General features: G+C 42.4%; 1 protein-coding gene across 3 annotated transcripts in view; it reads right to left on the bottom strand.

Annotated features, from left to right (window-relative positions):
* The window catches only part of LOC122799227 (myosin heavy chain, skeletal muscle, adult-like), a 446,467-nt gene that overhangs the window by 120,167 nt on the left and 307,764 nt on the right, over positions 1-18,536 (bottom strand). For all 3 annotated transcript variants that reach the window (XM_044068147.1, XM_044068148.1, XM_044068149.1), the window contains one exon: positions 11,519-11,657. In XM_044068147.1, coding sequence (XP_043924082.1) covers positions 11,519-11,657 — 139 coding nt within the window. The remainder of the gene's footprint in view (positions 1-11,518; positions 11,658-18,536) is intronic.

Below are 18,536 nucleotides of genomic sequence, written 5' to 3' on the forward strand. Positions count from 1 at the left end.
AGTGTGAGGAGTCACACTGCTACACACGATAATGTAGTGTGAGGAGTCACACTGCTATACACGATAATGTAGTGTGAGGAGTCACACTGCTATAAACGATAATGTAGTGTGAGGAGTCACACTGCTATACACGATAATGTAGTGTGAGGAGTCACACTGCTATACATGATAATATAGTGTGTTCCACACTGAGGGCTTTAGATGGACAACAGTACAGCAGTGAAAGGAAACAACAGTCTATATCCTTACTATACAACAACATGGTTAATGTGGTAAATGGAAAGCAGAAGGTGTAAGCAGCGTCATGCTAAACTTGCAGGTTGCCTCAGGCACTCCGAGTAACATATCAAGCTTATCTATATATTATGAACCAACCCAGTCTGCTGAGGTCACCCACAAAGTCAGCAGGTTTAAAATTTGTAATGAAGCACATCTGACAGGTCACATGGCTATTTTGATATTTCTTTTACATACCAGTTAGAGAGACCATGAAGAAAGAAGTGCTGGGAGGGGATTTATTAAGACTGTTTCTATATATCTATATTCAGAATTGCTATGAATTTATTTTCTTTAATGTGCTACATGTCAGTGCTACAATTCATAAGCAGCATACAGATTCTTAGGGTGTGAAGTCTATTTCTTCTTTCTCAGGTATTACATACATTACAGGAAGAACGGTCCAGCTGGTGAATCTGGGAATCTTGAGGCAATGTTACAACTGCCTCATGTACACAGACAACCCTCTCCTCCTCCCAACAAATTCCAACACATGTGAGAGATGCAACCATATAGCCAAACTGGAGGCTAAGCTCTCTCAACTCAGTACTGGCATAACCAGTCAGGAGGAGAAGGAAACCACACTCACTACAATTCCAGTCTCACATAGACCTACCACGACAGCAAACCAAACACATAATCACACAAAAACATACTCGGAGACTCTAAATAAAGATCTGCCTAAGCAGCAGAGACCTCCAAAGCAGACACCCAAGCAACCGCTACCCCAAAACAAAACACGTGCAACAAATATCTCACAAAGCCAGTGTGCCAAACAGTCACAGCCTTTAAGGTTAAACAACACACCTGATACACTTGTAATAGGTGACTCTATCGTCAGGCACACTGACATCCCGCTCACCAGGCTGAACAAGGAGAAGGTCACGGTGAGCAGCCTGTCAGGCGCTAGGATCCGCCACATAACACAAGCACTCAGGTCACTCCAAGGCAAGTACAAATATGACTCAGTCATTGTCCATGCTGGTGTGAATGACCTGAGATGTACCTCCCTGGACTACATGAAAAGAGACATAGAGGAGTTCTCTGAGCATGTAGCCAAGGCCGGTATGACCCTGACCTTGAGTAGCATCTTACCCTCACCAAGAATGATGCCACAATATGAAGACAAGATGATCAATTTCAACAATTGGCTTAAGCACTGGTGTCATTCAAAGGGGATCCAATGCCTGTCAGCCTGGGATGATATGCTCGACAAGCCATGATGCTTCGCTAGGGACGGCTTGCACCTGTCACCCATGGGCTTTCAGATATTGGCAAAGGCTCTAGCTACCCCCATAGTGTCTTTTTTAGGCAAGGCTCAAAAGACAAACCCACCTCCATAGGTATCACAAGGGATAAGAAACTAAGAGTAATGCTACTCAACACCAGAAGTCTAAACCTCAAGATGCACGCACTCGAAACTCTCCTTAGCATGGAGAACATCGATATCTGTGCAGTAACAGAAACCTGGTTCAGGGCTCCCGAGAGCACCCCAGCACTACCAGGTTATACCTCATACCATGCTTTTCGGCTCCAAAACTTGGACCGAACCACAAAAGGAGGGGGAGTATCGATATTCATCAAAGATACCCACACCTCCAGATTAGTGGCAAAGTACGAAGCATCAGAGACTATCCATGTGCAACTAACAGTGGGTAAAACTGCCTTCCAGTTTATAGCTTGCTACAGACCACCCTCCCAAACCCAGGAACCCCACTCGGCCTTCCTGAGAACACTGGAAAATATGAAGGTCTCTCCAAACACCATTATATTGGGCGACTTCAACTACCCAAACATATACTGGGAGCATTACCCTAGCTCCAACACCCTAGCCCAAAGGTTCCTAGAATTTATAAACTCAAATGCTATGGAACAACTTGTTACCACTCCCACAAGAGGGGAAAACATACTGGACCTGATCATCACCAACATGGGGACTCTATGCTCCAGACCAGAAGTGTATCCCTCACTGGTAAGATCAGACCATAAACTGATCTCACTGGATATTCACATTCTGACCCCACCCCCGCCCAGAAAACCACAGTGAAAAACTTCTCTAAAGCAAATTTCACACTTCTCAAAACTGAGGTGGAATCCTTCAAAGCCCCCGGGCCTGTGGAAAATACAGCCCAGACCGCAGAATCCTTTATAAATGCATTCTATGAACACCTTCAGGAATGCATGGATCATGCAATCCCAAATAAAACCAAGACCCAATCCTCCAAAGGCAGACGTCCTGTCTGGTGGACCCCAGCCATAAACAAACTATACAATAGAAGGAGGAAGCTACTACATGATAGAGCAAAATCCCAAAAAGGGAAGGCATCTCTGATCAGTATTAGAAAAAAACTAAGGGCACTCATAAAATCATCTAAGGCCAGCTTCGAGAGAAAAATTGCACAGGACACTAAGGATAATCACAAGGCTTTCTTTAGTTATGTTAGGAACCTGGGTGGGAATTCCCAGATATGCTCAGAATTAGTCCAAAATGACAAAAAATACACCAAACCCACAGACATTGCCAACATCCTAGCTGACAGGTTCAGCGCAAACCCCCCCCCCAGACCAAAAGGGCAAATATCTATCCCAGAAGAGTGCTGCCCCCCTGACATCTCAGATGCTCAGGTAAGAGCCACCCTCTCCAAAGCAAAAAACACAGCATCAATGGGACCAGACGGTGTCCCGGGCTGCATCCTACATGAACTCCAAGAAGAGCTAAACCCAAACATAAAACTACTGTTCAATCTCAGCCTTACTACAGGATATGTACCCAAATAGTGGCGTACAGCAACAGTGGTCCCTCTCCACAAAGGTGGTGCCTCAACGGACCCTGGAAACTATCGCCCCATAAGCCTGACTAGCTTGGTCTGCAAAGCTATGGAAAGGATCATCATGGACCTCATAAATAAAGATATTGGGGACCTACAGACACTGGATCCTACCCAGTTCGGCTTTTTTAAGGGCAGATCCTGCCTCTTAAACCTGGTCGACTTCTTTGAAACAGTCACCAAGGCCATTGACGAAGGGAAGGTGGTCCACACAGCCTACCTGGACCTCGCAAAAGCCTTCGATACAAAACCCCACTCAGGCATTATAGATAAGCTCACCAGCTTAAATATAAACCCATATGTCACTAGATGGGTTTCAAACTGGCTCAAGGAAAGAACCCACATGGTTAGAATTGCTGGAGCCATGTCAGACTCCAAACCAGTTACAAGTGGCGTCCCACAAGGCTCAGTCCTGGGACCTCTCTTGTTCGGTATATATTTCTCGGAGGTACAGGCCAACACAGAAGGACTGTGGCTGACCAAGTTCACAGATGACTGCAAACTGGGCACCATAATCAACTCTCCAGCCGACACAAGCATCCTCCAAAAGCGCCTCATAGAAACAGACAACTGGTGCCAGAGCCATGGCCTCAAGCTAAATGCCAAAAAGTGTATAGTCATCCCCTTTGGCAAAAACAAAGTGCCCACAAATTACCACATAGGTGGTAATCCATTAAATACAGAAGAAGTAATTAGGGACCTGGGGACCCAGGTTGATAGCAATCTCTCATTTGACAACCACGTGGCCAAAGTGGTTAGAAAAACATTTTATACAGCCCACCTAATCATGAAGGGATTCACATCTAGATTAGGGGAGGTCATCATGCCTCTTTACTCATCCCTCATCAGGCCCATAATCGAGTACAATACCCCTTTTGGGATGTACCTTACCAAACACCTGCAGCAACTGGAAAGACCCCAAAAGTACCTCACCAAGAGGATCAAAGGGCTCAAACAGATGCCATATGCTGCCCGGTTAAAGAAACTCCAGCTCTACTCAGTGGCATACCGCCTGCTCAGAGGTGACCTGTGCCTGACGTATAAAGCCATGTCCAACCCGGAATTAAGGGACATGCTGCACCTCAAAAAATCCAAATCCCATCGAGCTACACACTTGAGAGACTTGAACCTCAGCACTGAAATAAATAGGACATGCTGGAGGGACAGATTCATAAGCCAGAGGCTTCCTTCACTCTGGAATAAAATCCCAGTCCAGGTTAGGCAGAGTCCCTCATTGACTCTCTTCAAGAGGAATCTTGATGAGTGGATGGGAGATCGTAGGTTTACCCCGGGTATCACTTCTGTGTCACTGTTAGACAGAGGCACAGTATATTAACCTCAAAAAAGGGCATAGCAAAATTAATTTAAAATGAGTGGCGAAAGCCAAACATACTCTGGCTAGGCTTATAAATGCCCTAGGGCAGATAGCATAGTATGAACCTATGAACCTATGAACCTATGAACTAAGAACTGCATAATGCACTCCCAATGTATGTTTTAAAAGCATAAGTATTAAAAGTGAGTCAGGGTTAGTTCATTATTACAGGTGAGGACAGTGGCAATTTTTTAAGGATACATTGTGAGGCATCTTCATTGAGGACTCAAACTGATTTCATTATATACAGTCATCATACCTCTCAACCTCTTAGAGCAAGAAATCTGGGCAAAGACATAAAAAATGTGCGTGTGGGGGGGGCAAAGGTCCAAAAATAGGGACACATTTTAAATATTACTCTTAAAACTTAGAAAGCTGATAGAATAACAGGTTTTGCATTAGCATGAAATATATAAAGGATAGGAAGTCTAAAACTCAAATGTCTGTCATTATTTTCTGACTTCAGTCCTGAATGATTTGCCAGCAGTTTGTCAGAAAACTAAATTTCTTTGAGAAACAGACCAAACATATGAGGCAAAACTGTGAACATTCTGCAAAAATCTGGACAATTGAGAGCCATAACAGTCATTCATCATGAATTTCTATTTGTTTTCTTTAATCTGAAAAAATATAGCCTTTAGTTTAATGGTGTCTTCACACTACAAGGAATGGGTAAAGTGGCCATTTGAAACTGGATCTTTAAAAGAGTTATTATTTTGGAATTCCATACTTGACCACATTAAAGCAACATATTCCCCTGAATGTTATAAAAGGAGGCATGTTCCCAACACAACTTAACATGTATGATGTGTAGTAACTGATAAATTGAACATGTTTACCTACAAATATATGTTCATAGGTTCATAGGTGTGTACTAGGCTAATGGCCCTGGAGCATTTACAAGCCTAGCCCATAAAAATGCCCTGGCATCATGCTGCCCGAAGTTAGTTCCCAGTGCCTCTATAAAGTAGAGTTCCTGGAGTGATCCCTGGGGTGAACTTTCTATTGCCCATCCACTCATCAAGATTTCTCTTGAAGAGGGACAGCAAGGTGCTCTGCTTGACATGTATCAGAAGTCTGTTCCAGAGCATGGGCAGTCCCTGGGTGAGGAAGCTGTCCCTCCAGCTTGTTCTGTTGATTGTGGTAATGAGGTTGAGGTCTCTGGAGCATGTGGTGTGGAGGGACTGGGATTTCTTTAGATGTAGCATTTCTAACAGAGCTGGGTCAGACATGGCTTTGTAAGTCAAGCAGAGATCGCCTCTAAGTAGGCAACATGAGACAGAGAATAGCTGGAGTCTTTTGAGTCTGTCTGTGTAGAACATCTGTTTAACACCTAGGATCCTCTTCGTGAGGTACTTCTGTGGCCTCTCCAGCTGTTGCAGGTGTCTAGTGAGATACATGCCAAATGGGGCATTATACTCAAGGATTGGTCTAATGAGGGAAGAGCAGAGATAGATGATGACTTCTTTCTTCCTGGATGCAAAACTCTTGGTAATGAGATGTGCCACATAGAAGGACTTTCTGACCACAGTGGCAATATGGTGGTCGAAGGAGAGGTTGCTGTCAACCTACGTCCTGAGATCTCTTATAACACCTTCAGTGTTCAGTGGGGTCCCATTGATGTGGTAATTAGCGGGAACTGAGTTTTTACCAAAGGGGATGATGATGCATTTTTTGGCATTAAGCTTAAGGCAATGGTTTCAACACCAGTCATTGGTCTCAGTGAGGCCTTTCTGTAGGATGTTTGCATCACTTGGGGAGTTAATAATGGCTCACAGTTTGCAGTCATCTGCAAACTTGGTCAGCCAGAGTCCCTTTATGTTGGCCGGGACCTCTGAGAAGTAGATGCTGAACAGGAGAGGACCCAGGACCGATCCCTGTGGGACTATACTCATGACTGGTTGGCAGTCTGACTTGGAGTCTGCTACTTTCACACTGCGTGTTCTATCTGTGAGCCAATTTGCAACCCACCTAGTGATATAGGGGTTGATGCCTAGTTTGGTGAGTTTATCAATAATTCCTGAGTGAGGAATGGTATCAAAGGCCTTGGCCAGATCGAGGTAGGCTGTATGCACTGCCTTACCTTCATCCACAGCCCTGGTGAATGACTCAGAGAAGTCAACCAGGCTGAGCAGTCATGATCTCCCTTTCACAAAGCCAAATTTTGTGGGGTCTAGAGTTTGTTATTTCCTATATCTTTGTTAGTCAGTTCCATGATGACGCATTCCACAGCTTTACATATCAGACTCATCAGGCTAATCAGGAGATAATTCCCAGGGTCTGTATTCACTCCCTCTTTATGGAGAGGGATGACTGTAGCAGTGTGCCATTCAGTAGGGACAAAGCCTGAGGTGAGGCTGTGACTGAACAGGGCACACAGATGTGGTGCCAGTTCACTTTGTAGTTCATGTAGAACACAGCCAAGGATATTATTGGGTCCCACAGAAGCTGTATTCTTGGCCTTGGGCAATGCAGCTTTAATCTGTGCTGCAGTAATGCTGGATGCCTGGCATTCTTCTGGTATTGTGATTGGTCCTTGGGGGGAGGGGTAAAGTTGTCACTGAATCTGCCGGCCAGTATGTTGGCAATATATGTTAACTCAGTATAGGAGGTACCATTATGCAGTAACTCAGAGCAAATCTGGGTATTGCCATGGAGATTCTTAATATAGCTATATAAGGCTTTGTGATTGATTTTAGTGTATGCCGCAATTCTGCCTTCATAGCTGGTTTAGAGGATTTGATGAGGGATCTCATTTTTTTGTTGAGGCTAATAAAAGAGTTTTTCCAGTCTTGGGACTTCACCTTCTTCTGTAACAGTTTCTTCCTTCTGTTGTAGAGTTTATTAATGGCTGGGGACCACCAGATTGGCTTACTTTTTATAGGAGAGCGTCTTGGTTCTATTGGGTATGGCTAGTTCCATGGATTTATGTACATGTTTGTACAGTGCATTGGTGTATGATTCAGCAGTCATACAGCTATTTTCCATTGGCATGGGTGCCGTGAAGTTAGCCACCTCTGTTTATAGAAGTCCAAAGTCAGCTTTGGTGAAGTTTTTCAAGGTGGTGACCTTTGTGGTTGGTGTGGGTGGAATGTGGATTTCCATTGTGATTAGTTTATGGTCGGGACTGACTATTGGTGTAGAGCAACGGTCACCCATGATAGTAATAACCAGGTCAAGAATGTTGCTTCCTCTAGTGGGGGTCAGAATGAGCTGGTCCAGGGCACTGGAACTGATGAATTCCAGGAAGCATTGGGCCAGTATATTGGTGCTTGAGTAGTTTTCCCAGTTGATGGAGGGGTAGTTGAAGTCTCCTAGTAAGAGAGTGTTGGCTTTGACCTTGATAGATTCCAGGGTGCTTAGGAACATGAATTGAGATTTAGGGACATGGTTGAGGACCTATAGCAGGCTATGTCCTGGATCGCTGTCTTACCCAATGTTAGTTGTATCTGAAGTATCTCAGATGCATTATGTTGGGCTAGTAGTCTGGAGGTGTGCATATCCTTTATGAATATGGAGACACCAATGCCTTTGGAACTTCAGTCCATGTTTCTGGGCCAAAAGATGTGGAATGCGTTATAGCCTGGTAGCACAGGGGTGCTTTCTGCCACTTTAAACGAGGTCTCCATTACAGCACAAATGTCAATCTTCTCTATTTTGAGGAGTGCTTCGAGTGAGTGCATCTTGAGATTTAGACTTCTAGCATTGGGCAGCATGACCCTGAGATTGCATTTATTTATAGCTGTTATGGTGGTAATTTGGTCTTTGGAACACCACCTAAAAAAGGCACTATAGGGGTGGGAAGAGCCTTAGCCAGTACATGGAAACCCAGGGGTGACAGATGCAGGCCATCTCTGGCAAAGCATTGAGGTTCATAGGTTGGTACTAGGAGGTCTGTCAGTCATGTCATCCCAAGCAGACAGATACTGGATCTCCTTAGAATGACACCAGAAACTTAGCCAATTGTTGAAGTCAATCATTTTTTGTTCGTACTGAGGTATCATTCTGGGTGATGGTAGGATACTGCTCAGGGCTAGTGTCATACCTGCCTGGGCTCCACCATGTCTCTTTTCATGTAGTCCAGGGAGGTGCATCTCAGGTCATTCACACTCACATGGACAATGACAGTGTCATACTTGTACTTGTTGTGGAGTGACCTGAGTGCATGTGTTATGTGTCAGATTCTGGCACCTGATAGACAGCTGACTGTTACCTTCTCCTTATTCAACCTAGTGAGTGGGACATCTGTGTGCCTCACTATTGAGTCACTTATGATTAGTGCATCTGGCAAGGTGTTTAGCCTTAGGAGCTTAGGTTGAGGGGCACACAGTGAGGGAGAGCTATGTGTCCTGTGGTTTGTGCTGTGATGTGGTGGTGAAGTGCATTTCTGTCTTGGAGGTCTCTGCTGTTTGGTTAAATTTCTATTGAGAGCCTCCACAAAGGTGGTTGTGTGGTTTGTGTTTTTATGTGAGAGCTGTGATAGTGGGTGTTCTGGAGGGCTAAGTGTTCCATGTGGTGTGGTGCAGGTGGTGACCTTCTCCTCTTGACCAGCTAGTCCAATCTTGGCTGGAGAGTGCAAAGCTTCCAATTTGGTGATATAAGTGCATCTCTCACAAGTCTGAGTGTTGGGAGGTAAGAGGAGAGGGTTGTCTGTGTACATACATGAGGCAGTTGCTACACTGCCTCAGAATGCCTAAGTGCACCAGGTTTATAGGAGAAAGCACATGGAACTGCCCTTTAATCATGCCAGGTGGGGTGGTCATAACTACTAAGTACTGGAGCTATGTCTGTGAAGAATGACTAGTGCTGATGGCACTTAGGTGTGCTACAATAATAGCTACAAAAACCTGTTTAAGTGCAAAGCAATTAGGCTATTTGAAGTGTAAGAGAGAAAGAACTAGCAAGATCTAAGGGAAAAACTGAAGAGTAGACTTTCTGGCACCAGTAATAGTTAACCTCAGCTCAGCACCGCTGCACGGAGCTTAAACAAGTGCAAACCCATGCAAATGCTGTCTTTTAAACCAGAAAGTTGAAAGGGATGGAAAAACTGCCCAAATGGCCAATAAACTGCAATTTCTGGGCCAGAAACCACTCCTCTTGTGGTAGATTGGCTACCTAGTGCTTACCATTCCCACTGATAAGCTAGAAGGATTCCCTCCAATACAGAAAGGCTTGGGGGGCTCAGAAGCTTACAAACAATCCTAGACACAGCAAATCTGTATCAGGACTAGACTAATTACAGGAAAGGTAGGAAACAGGCACAAACACAGGCTTTTAAACCAGAAAGTTAAAAAAGATGGAAAAACTGCCCAAACGGCCAATAAACTACAATTTCTAGGCCAGAAACCACTCGTCTTGTGGTAGATAGGCTACCTAGTGCTCACCACTCCCACTGATAAGCTAGAAGGCTTCCCTCCAACACAGAAAGGCTTGGGGTGGCTCAGAAGCTTACAAACAGTCCTGGATACAGCAAATTTTTAACTGGACTAGACTAGTTACAGGAAAGGCAGGAAACAAGCTTAGAACTTTTTTATTTTTTGTTTACAGAAAAGCAGCTAAAACAGCATGAAAAACAATTCAAATGCAGTGCAAGCTAGCACACTTGAGTGTGTAGCAATATTAAAGCAAATACAGTTTAAATAAATGGAATTTAATTGACAAATCACTAAAAACAAGTGCAAAAAGCAGTAAATTGGGAAGAAAATCAAGATGGAAGCACTTAGAGTATCAAAAAACAATGCCAGGACATATATAAATAATTCAGTCAAGTAAAAATTAAGACAGTGTAGAACTTTGAACAGTTAAAAAGTTCCAAAAAATATACTATCAGCTCTATATTTCCAGATTGTTTGAGAAGCACACTTTGTCAGAACACAAGGGGATTCTAGCAATGGTAGATTCTAGCAAAATGTTTTTTTTTTTTGTTTTGTTTTGTTTTTAGTAAAGTGGAAAGGAAGAAAGGAGGAACAGAAGATAATTTAAGGTTAAGAAACTAAGTGGGTTGGCCTTCTCAAATGTTCTCTCTGAATTAGGTAGAATAAGCTGATGACACTAGACTGGGAAGAGTGCCCCAGATCAAATTTATAGTAGGGGCTATGAAAAAAATATGAATAAAATGTGTAATCATCTGGCCATCAAAACTGTTAACAATGACAAAAATGCGTGTATTGTTTCACAGTACAATGTATCGTTTCTCTCTTTTTTTCTTTAGCTTTTGAGATAGTTTGTATACAAGGTCAAGGAAATGGATGGAACCGTGAATTATATATATTTTGGCAAGAAAGACAACTTGGAAGCAGTTTTGGGCTTCTACACAAGGATGTCTTCCTCAAGCAATATGATCCCTTCACATACGAAAAAAAAAAAAAAAAACAGTTGTCAGAGGCAGGTCCATGTCCCAGACAATGAAAACTACTTCCCTCTATATTGCAGATGTGAGACTGCAGGACAAATGTGACAGTAATGTAGAGTGGCTCTTGGAAAAGAAGCAATATTTTGTGGATTAAAACATTTACAGCAGCTGAAATGTAATATTTCTTGCATTCTAATCAGAGTTGCTTGTGGTAGTAAATTGTTTCTTCCATGTGCCAAAAGTGATTCAAAATGTCACCCATAATGCCTTTCTCTGGAAAAATTAGATCTAAAATTCCCTTACACTGGAAAGTAGAGCATTCAAAAAAGTCTCTAACAAGATTTCAAAGTTTGTTTAATTGTTTGTTTTTTGTTATTGTTGTGCAATCATGCAGTATAATGTATCATTAAAGGGAATATTGGGCCATTTGTCTTAAAAATATTAACCTTTTATCAACTAATAGAAACATTTACATTTTTACAAGTTCTAAAGTTTTGTATCAACTCCATCCATTTGGAACTGTTTGGCTTCAAGATATTTTTGTTTAATCTTACTCAGTAACATTATTCTTGCATAAATGAGTTAAAACAGTATCTTTTTGCCAAAGATAGATTAGTAGGGAAGAAACTTTGCAATTTACATACTTAAACAGTATGATTTATGATGACCTGTTTTAGAGCTGTTTACCTTCAGAGCCATCTGGTTCAGCCTGCTCTTCCCGCTGTTTCTGCTTAAACTTCATGTTCCCATAATGCATCACAGCACCTGTCAGACAATAAATATCATCCTTTTCTTGCAGAGAAAATCCCAGAATGTCAATTGCTTCCTATAAATAAAAGAAAATATGTGACTATTTGATAGACTATATAATGCAGCAGCTTTAATTGGTACTAGTCAGCTAAAATCAACAAAGCATAATGAAAGTGCTATAGTGAAGTGGTTAATGCAGAGGGTTATAAAGCTATAAATTTAGCTCCGAGTCTCATCAGTTTTACCTGTGTATTGGGTTACATAAGCAAGTCATTTAACCTATCTACACCTCTGAGGCTATCTTGACAAAGGAGATGCATCTCCTGAGTCTATTAAGACTATCTAGTCAACAAAACCATGCATAAGTGCATGCACTCTTGGAAGGTTATCACAGCTGAATAAGGTTATGAGCATCTAATGAGTTTCTTCTTGTAGTCTGAGGGTTTAGTTCCAAGTTAACTGCATGATTAGCAGCAAGTAGCTTTACTTAGGCAACACCCTAGATGATAAAAAACAACCTCTCAAACAAAGTAAAAAAACATGTAAACCACAGACCGCGTTTTTCATTCACTTTAGTTTAGAAAAAATAACTCCACATACTGCACACCTAAAATACACAAATATACATACATACACACAAAAACATATACACTCGCGTGCACACACACACACACACACACACACACACACACACACACACGCACACATGCGCGTGCACACACAGACACACATGCACGCACACACACACACATACACACACACACACACACACACACACACACACACACACACACACGCACACACACACCTCCCAAAACAACACTGCCCACCTAAATCTATTCCTGTATTCCTAGAATAAAATTTCTTATTTTAAAGTGAAAATACTTAAATAGAATATAAAATGAAACACTGACCACAACTATACAATCAGAAAATGTCTATTTTTAACAATTTAAACTAAGATTAACTGATTAATAACCTAATTAAACTGTAAATTGGGATACATGGCTAGGCTTAAAAAGGGCCTTGTGGTCATTAGCCTAGTAAACACCTATGAACTTATGAACCTATAAAACTAACAAATCCTAATAGAACTCTCAATACAATATTAAAGTACATCAAAAAATTAACTGACAAACTAAACAGGTGAAAATGTATCTCAGAACTAGGGTAGAAATCCACTCATGACACTCTCCATTCATAAACACCTAGGCAAATGCTTCCTAAAGACCTGTTCAGTAGTAGCTTAGGCAATTAATGCAACCCATTTAAATCAACAAAAAATGCTGCTGTAACCTTAAACACACAGAAAAGTTAAACAAATGAATATGTGGGGGCAGGTTTATGAGCCACATGAGGAATCTTGTACTACAGGATTAAGCAACTTTTAATTTATTACAAGTGATTTCACCAGTCATCAATAAAGTAATCCCTAACCTCCAATACATGATATTTCATGTATCAGAACCTTACAAGTTTTAGATCACTATATAGCTATTATAGACATTGATATGGATATGCTTTAAAAGGCAATGTGAGATTTGATTTAGTTATAAAGGGGTTAATTCTCTAACCCTGCCTGAAGTTTGTCTAGCTGCCCCACCCATACACAAGGTAAAAGGAAAAAAGCCATTACAGTAAGTCCAGGCACCAAGGTTGGTGCTGAAGAGAAAAATATTCAGCCTAGAAGCTGAAGAGAACTCAAGAAAAGTTAACTTTGAAAGGCTGAAGTAGGACCCAAGAGACTAACAGATGGTCTCGCTGTACTGCTGTGCTGGGAAAAATGGAGAATTGCTGTTGAGAGAATTGTAGGGTACGTGCAAATGAAAATTCTGAGTTAATGGAAAAGCAGACCTGTGTTTTGTGTGAAGAATATTGGAAGTAATAGAAATGAGTGAATCTTGGTGGACTGAGATTCAGGACTTATTGTTACTGCTGACCTCCCGGCCCTAATCTGATACTTTCTCCTACTGTCTGACAGTTGATTGAGGTACCAGTACATTGCTATACTCACAGCCACAGGGATTTTTATGTCCTCTCCATTGCATGCACCCACACCTGACATTCAGTGACATAAGTTCATTAAATCTGAGAACATCTGTTAGTTTCATACCTCTCAACTGTCCAGATTCTTGCAGAATGTTCAGGTTTTTGCGTCATATTTTTGGTCTGCTCCTCATAAAATTTGTGGTTATCTGGCAAATTACTGGGGGACTGATGTCACTAAATAATGACATACATTAGAGTTTCAAACTTCATATCCTTTATAAAATGCTTACTAACACAAATCCTGTTATTCTAACGATCTTGTAAGTTTATAATAGCAACATTTTAAATCTGTCCCTATTTTGGGGCCTTTCTCCCCCCATTATTTTAAGTTTTGTTCAGATTTTTTGTGCCAAGAAGTTGAGAGGTATGGTTAGTTTATGCCCCAGAATTTGTAAGTGTAGGATGCATACCACTAGCATCAGCAATGGGTCTATCAGCATATGCTTAAGATCCATCCACACAGGATATGAAAGGCATGTGATGGCAGGAAATATTCCCAAAATTAGTTTAGCCACAATGTTTCTGAACTTCCGGAGATAAACAGAAGTGTTAGAGCAGTCAATGAATCTAAAGTCCAGGTAAGCAACCCTGAAAACAAGCTATACCAAGATGTTCTTCATGTTTCACTGTTGCAGTCATCACATTTGGGTTATCTGCTTGCAGTAGCCCTCAGTCGGCCTGATTATCAAAGTCTTGGGTCCTGCGTCGGTTGCTGTCTCATCTTCCATGATGTCAGGTAGTCAGGGGTATAAAGCATGCAGCCAACACCATTACATCAGTCTTTCTTGCCGTGCGGTGCCCGAAGCAGAAGTAGTTTGCAAGTGCCGTTCGGCCGACTCCTGAAAGTTTTTTTTTCGAGTTTCAGAACCGAAGTCTTCAACTAAAGCTAAGTACCCTGTTGGGGAAACTTTTTTCTTCCTTTAATCTGATGTCAGTAAAAGTCAATAATTGTATTTCTTGTGGAAATAGCTCATAAAGATTTTCATTTGTACTGTATTCCTTGCCTAGGCCCTGACCACGACGTACCTCCCTGTCGGTTTTGTGCCTTATTTAAATCACAAACTATTCGTCGTCGGTATATTTTCGCTTCTAAATATTTTGGTACTCGGTTCAATTATCCAGATATGTCTTCGGTAAGCCACCCGACTACCGACATTCTGAAAAAACACAAAGATAAAGAGAGAGACAGGCTGCCTAGGTCCAAAGCTGATGACGACGCTTCTCTTTAGCTAGTCGCCAATTCACCTGTACGCAATGAGGCGCTTTCGCAGCCCCTGATACCAGCTACTTCAGATTCGCAGGCCTCTACTGAGACCCATTCAAAGTCCGGTATGCCACGAGATGCTTCAACTGTGGAAGCTGCGGATGTCTCTACCTTGGATGGGTCCAGAGCCGCTGTGCAGGCACCAGCTTCTGAGGGTGTATTCAAACCTACTGACTTGCATAATAAACCAATGCCATCTTCTTCTTCAAGGCCTAAAACTCAAACCATGCCTAGGGAACCGACACCCAGACTGCATGGTCAGGCCTCTATGCCTAAAAAACAAATGATAAGAATGGCTGAAGACCTTATTACTTTAATCAGGGGAAGCCAACCTTCCCCCTCTAAGAGACCTAGGACTGAATTTGCTTATGATACTTCTGACCAGGATTCTGAAATTTCTGTCTCCTATGTTGACCAGGATTTACCCTTATCTACCTATGAGGATTCTGATGCAGAGGACTCTATTCCCCCCTGCTTCTCCCCCAAAGGATTTTTCTTTTGGTGAAACCTTGCATACCCTTATGGAGCATTTTCGCTGGGAAAGCCAGGATTACTCTGATTCTAAAAAGAGGCTTAGAGATTTCTTACTCCTGCCTCAACACAGGCCTTTAGCTATCCCTCCTGTGCTGGACATTGTTGACGATGCCTTTTCGGAATCTAGCTTTGCCCCTGACTCTTTACCTCCTGCTCTCAGAAAACCAGGTAGATATTACATGGTTCCTGATTCTCACAAGTTCATTTTTAAAAATCCTACTGCGGATCCTGAGACCATTTCACATGGACCCAAGGGCATTAAGGCTACTACTGCCAAAAATCCTACCCCCTCTGATAGAGCACTGGATAGATGGGGTAAGAAGGTATACACCTCTACAACCTTGGCCATCAGGGCCTTAAATTGCAAGTTTCATATGTTAAAGTATCAGCAGCATATTACTGGATTGCTTAAACAGAAAATTATGTTGATTCCCAATTGTGCTGAAAATAAGAATTTACAAGATTTAATGCATTCTGCTGAACAGGTTGAAAAACATACTTTGCAATGTGGTTTTGATTCACTAGAGGCATCTTGCAGGGCTGTTGTCACCGGGGCTGTACGTAGAAGGCATGCTTGGCTTAAGGAGCAATCTTTGCCAGATCATGTTTAAACTAAATTGCTAGATGCTCCCTTAAATCAGGACTGCCTGTTTGGCGACAGAGCAGAAGAAATTCTTAAAAAGATGGAGGAAAAAGCTAAATCTATGCAAACTGTTAAAGATTTCTTACAAGTACAGCCTCCTAGATTTAGTAGGCATTGGCCCTCAAAAAATTGGTCCTTTCCTGCCTCTTCCAGGCCTTCTCAGTTCAAACCCAGAACCAGCAGAACACCCAGGCTTAGGTCCCAGGGTACGCACACGACTAAGCAGTGGGGGATTCCCACTTCCAAATCAGGGAGTAGTAAGATTCCCCCTATAGTAAGCTGTCTCAATTACTTAACTTTAAAACTTCCAAGTACTTCTCAACTGACTGCTCCTTTAGGGGGAAAGATTGCTCTGCAAGCAAAAAACTGGGAACTCATTAACCAGGACAAATGGGTTTTAAACATAGTTTCCTAAGGATACAGATTTCACTTCCAAATGTTACCAACCCAAAACGGTTGGCCAGATCTACCCCCAAATCAGTGGGCAGAGACTTAAAAGCAAGTACTCTCTCTCTTAAGATTAAAGGCTATTCAGACTGTACTGGAACAGGAAAAGGGACAAGGTTTCTACTCAAGACTTTTCCTGGTACCCAGAAAAGACAACTCATGGCGTCCTATCCTAAACACCTTTTGGTGATTTCAAAATTCAAGATGCTAACTCTTCACCAGTTGCTTCCCATGATAGGCAAAGATGCCTGGTTGGCAACAATGGATTTTAAGGAAAATACCTATATTTCAAAGCAGGCTTCAGTTCTCTGCACTTCCCTTTGGCTTATCTACTGCACCCAGGGTATTCACAAAGTGCCTAGCGCCAGTCAATGCATTTTGCAGGCAAAGAAATATTCAAATATACCCATACCTGGACGATTGTCTAATTCAGGCAGAAAGCCAGGACATACTTCTGAATCATCTGGCATTTGTACAAAAGGTGTTAACTTGTCTGGGGTACACCATAAATGAAAAAACATCACATCTGATACCCTGTCAACAAATTATATTTCTGGGAGCAAGGTTGAACACAACTACCCAGATGGTTTCCTCATGCCAGAGAAACAAATTCGTTTGACAACTTACTTCAAACTAGTGGCCACAAAAACCCTGCTATCTGCAAGGTAAATACTGCAAGCCTTGGAGTTCATGGCCTCGTGCATTCTACTAATTCCATATGCAAGACTGCATATGAGGAAACTACAATGGTATCTAAAAAGCCTATGGTGTCAACATTCTCAGAATCTAAAAGCAATTATTCCTATCATATCTTTCCTACAGTTAGAATTCCTTTGGTGGGCAGAGGCCTGCCACCAAAACAAGGGACTACCATTCATTCTACCCCCCCTGCCGCCCAAACCCTAACAACAGACGTATCAGACTATGCATGGGGGACTCACCTGGCAGGGAAGTGCATTCAGGGCAAATGGAACCCAAGTCAAATGTACCAGCATATCAATCAAAAAGAAATGTTAGCTTTACAGAATGCTCTGACAGCCTTCAAGGACCACATTCTTCCAGGACAATTAATGGTAAAGATGGACAACACCACTGTTATGTGGTCCATAAACAAGCAGGGTGGTACCCATTCTTACCCCCTCTGCAGACTAGCCATGGCTCTGTGGAATACAGCCTTGAGCTACCAAGTTCATCTACAGGCTCAATTCCTGCCAAGAAAACTAAATACACTGGCAAATGAACTAAGCAGAAATCTCATGGACCCACACGAGTGGAAAATGGAACCAAAGATTTTCAACATGTTGATCAACAAATGGGGGATCCCAGATATAGACCTGTTTGCCTCCCCCCAGAATTACCAATTGGACAAATTCTGCACAAGGACTCCCCACAAACAAGCTTGGAAAGTGGATACTCTGTCCTTCAGCTGGAAAAATCTATTAGATTATGCCTTTCCTCGTCTGCCTCTCCTCTCCAAAGTACTACTAAAGATCAAACAGGACAAACCAAGGATGATACTGATTGCAACAGACTGGCCACGCCAGCACTGGTACCCCCTCTTGTGCAGTGTGTCACAGCTGGCCCCATGACACCTACCTCAGACCCCTACCCTGCTGTCTCAGCAGGAGAGCCAGATTCTGCACCCCCAGCTTCAATCCCTGAACCTGGCAGCCTGGTTAATTACCTCCTCTCTCTGTTACCATTCCTCAGTAAACAAGTGTTGGATGTCATTTTGGAGGCAAGGAGGACTAGTACTAGAAACTCTTATGCTGTAAAATGGAAAAGATTCTGTGCCTGGAACCAAACTCAAAGAATGGCCACAGCAGCACCCAATTTACCTCAGATCCTTCAATACTTAACTGAGATGCTTCACGAGGGCCTTTCCATTTCTTCCATCAAAATTCACACCTCAGCCATTTCATCTCATTACAAGACAGAACCACCCCTCTTTTCTCACCCACTGCTCAAGCAGTTCCTCAGAGGGGCCAAAAACTTAAGACCACCCAGGAGAGCCCCAA

Source organism: Protopterus annectens, chromosome 4.part0 (assembly GCF_019279795.1).
Source record: "Protopterus annectens isolate FY-2018-M chromosome 4.part0, PAN1.0, whole genome shotgun sequence".
NCBI classification, from domain to species: Eukaryota; Metazoa; Chordata; order Ceratodontiformes; family Protopteridae; genus Protopterus; species Protopterus annectens.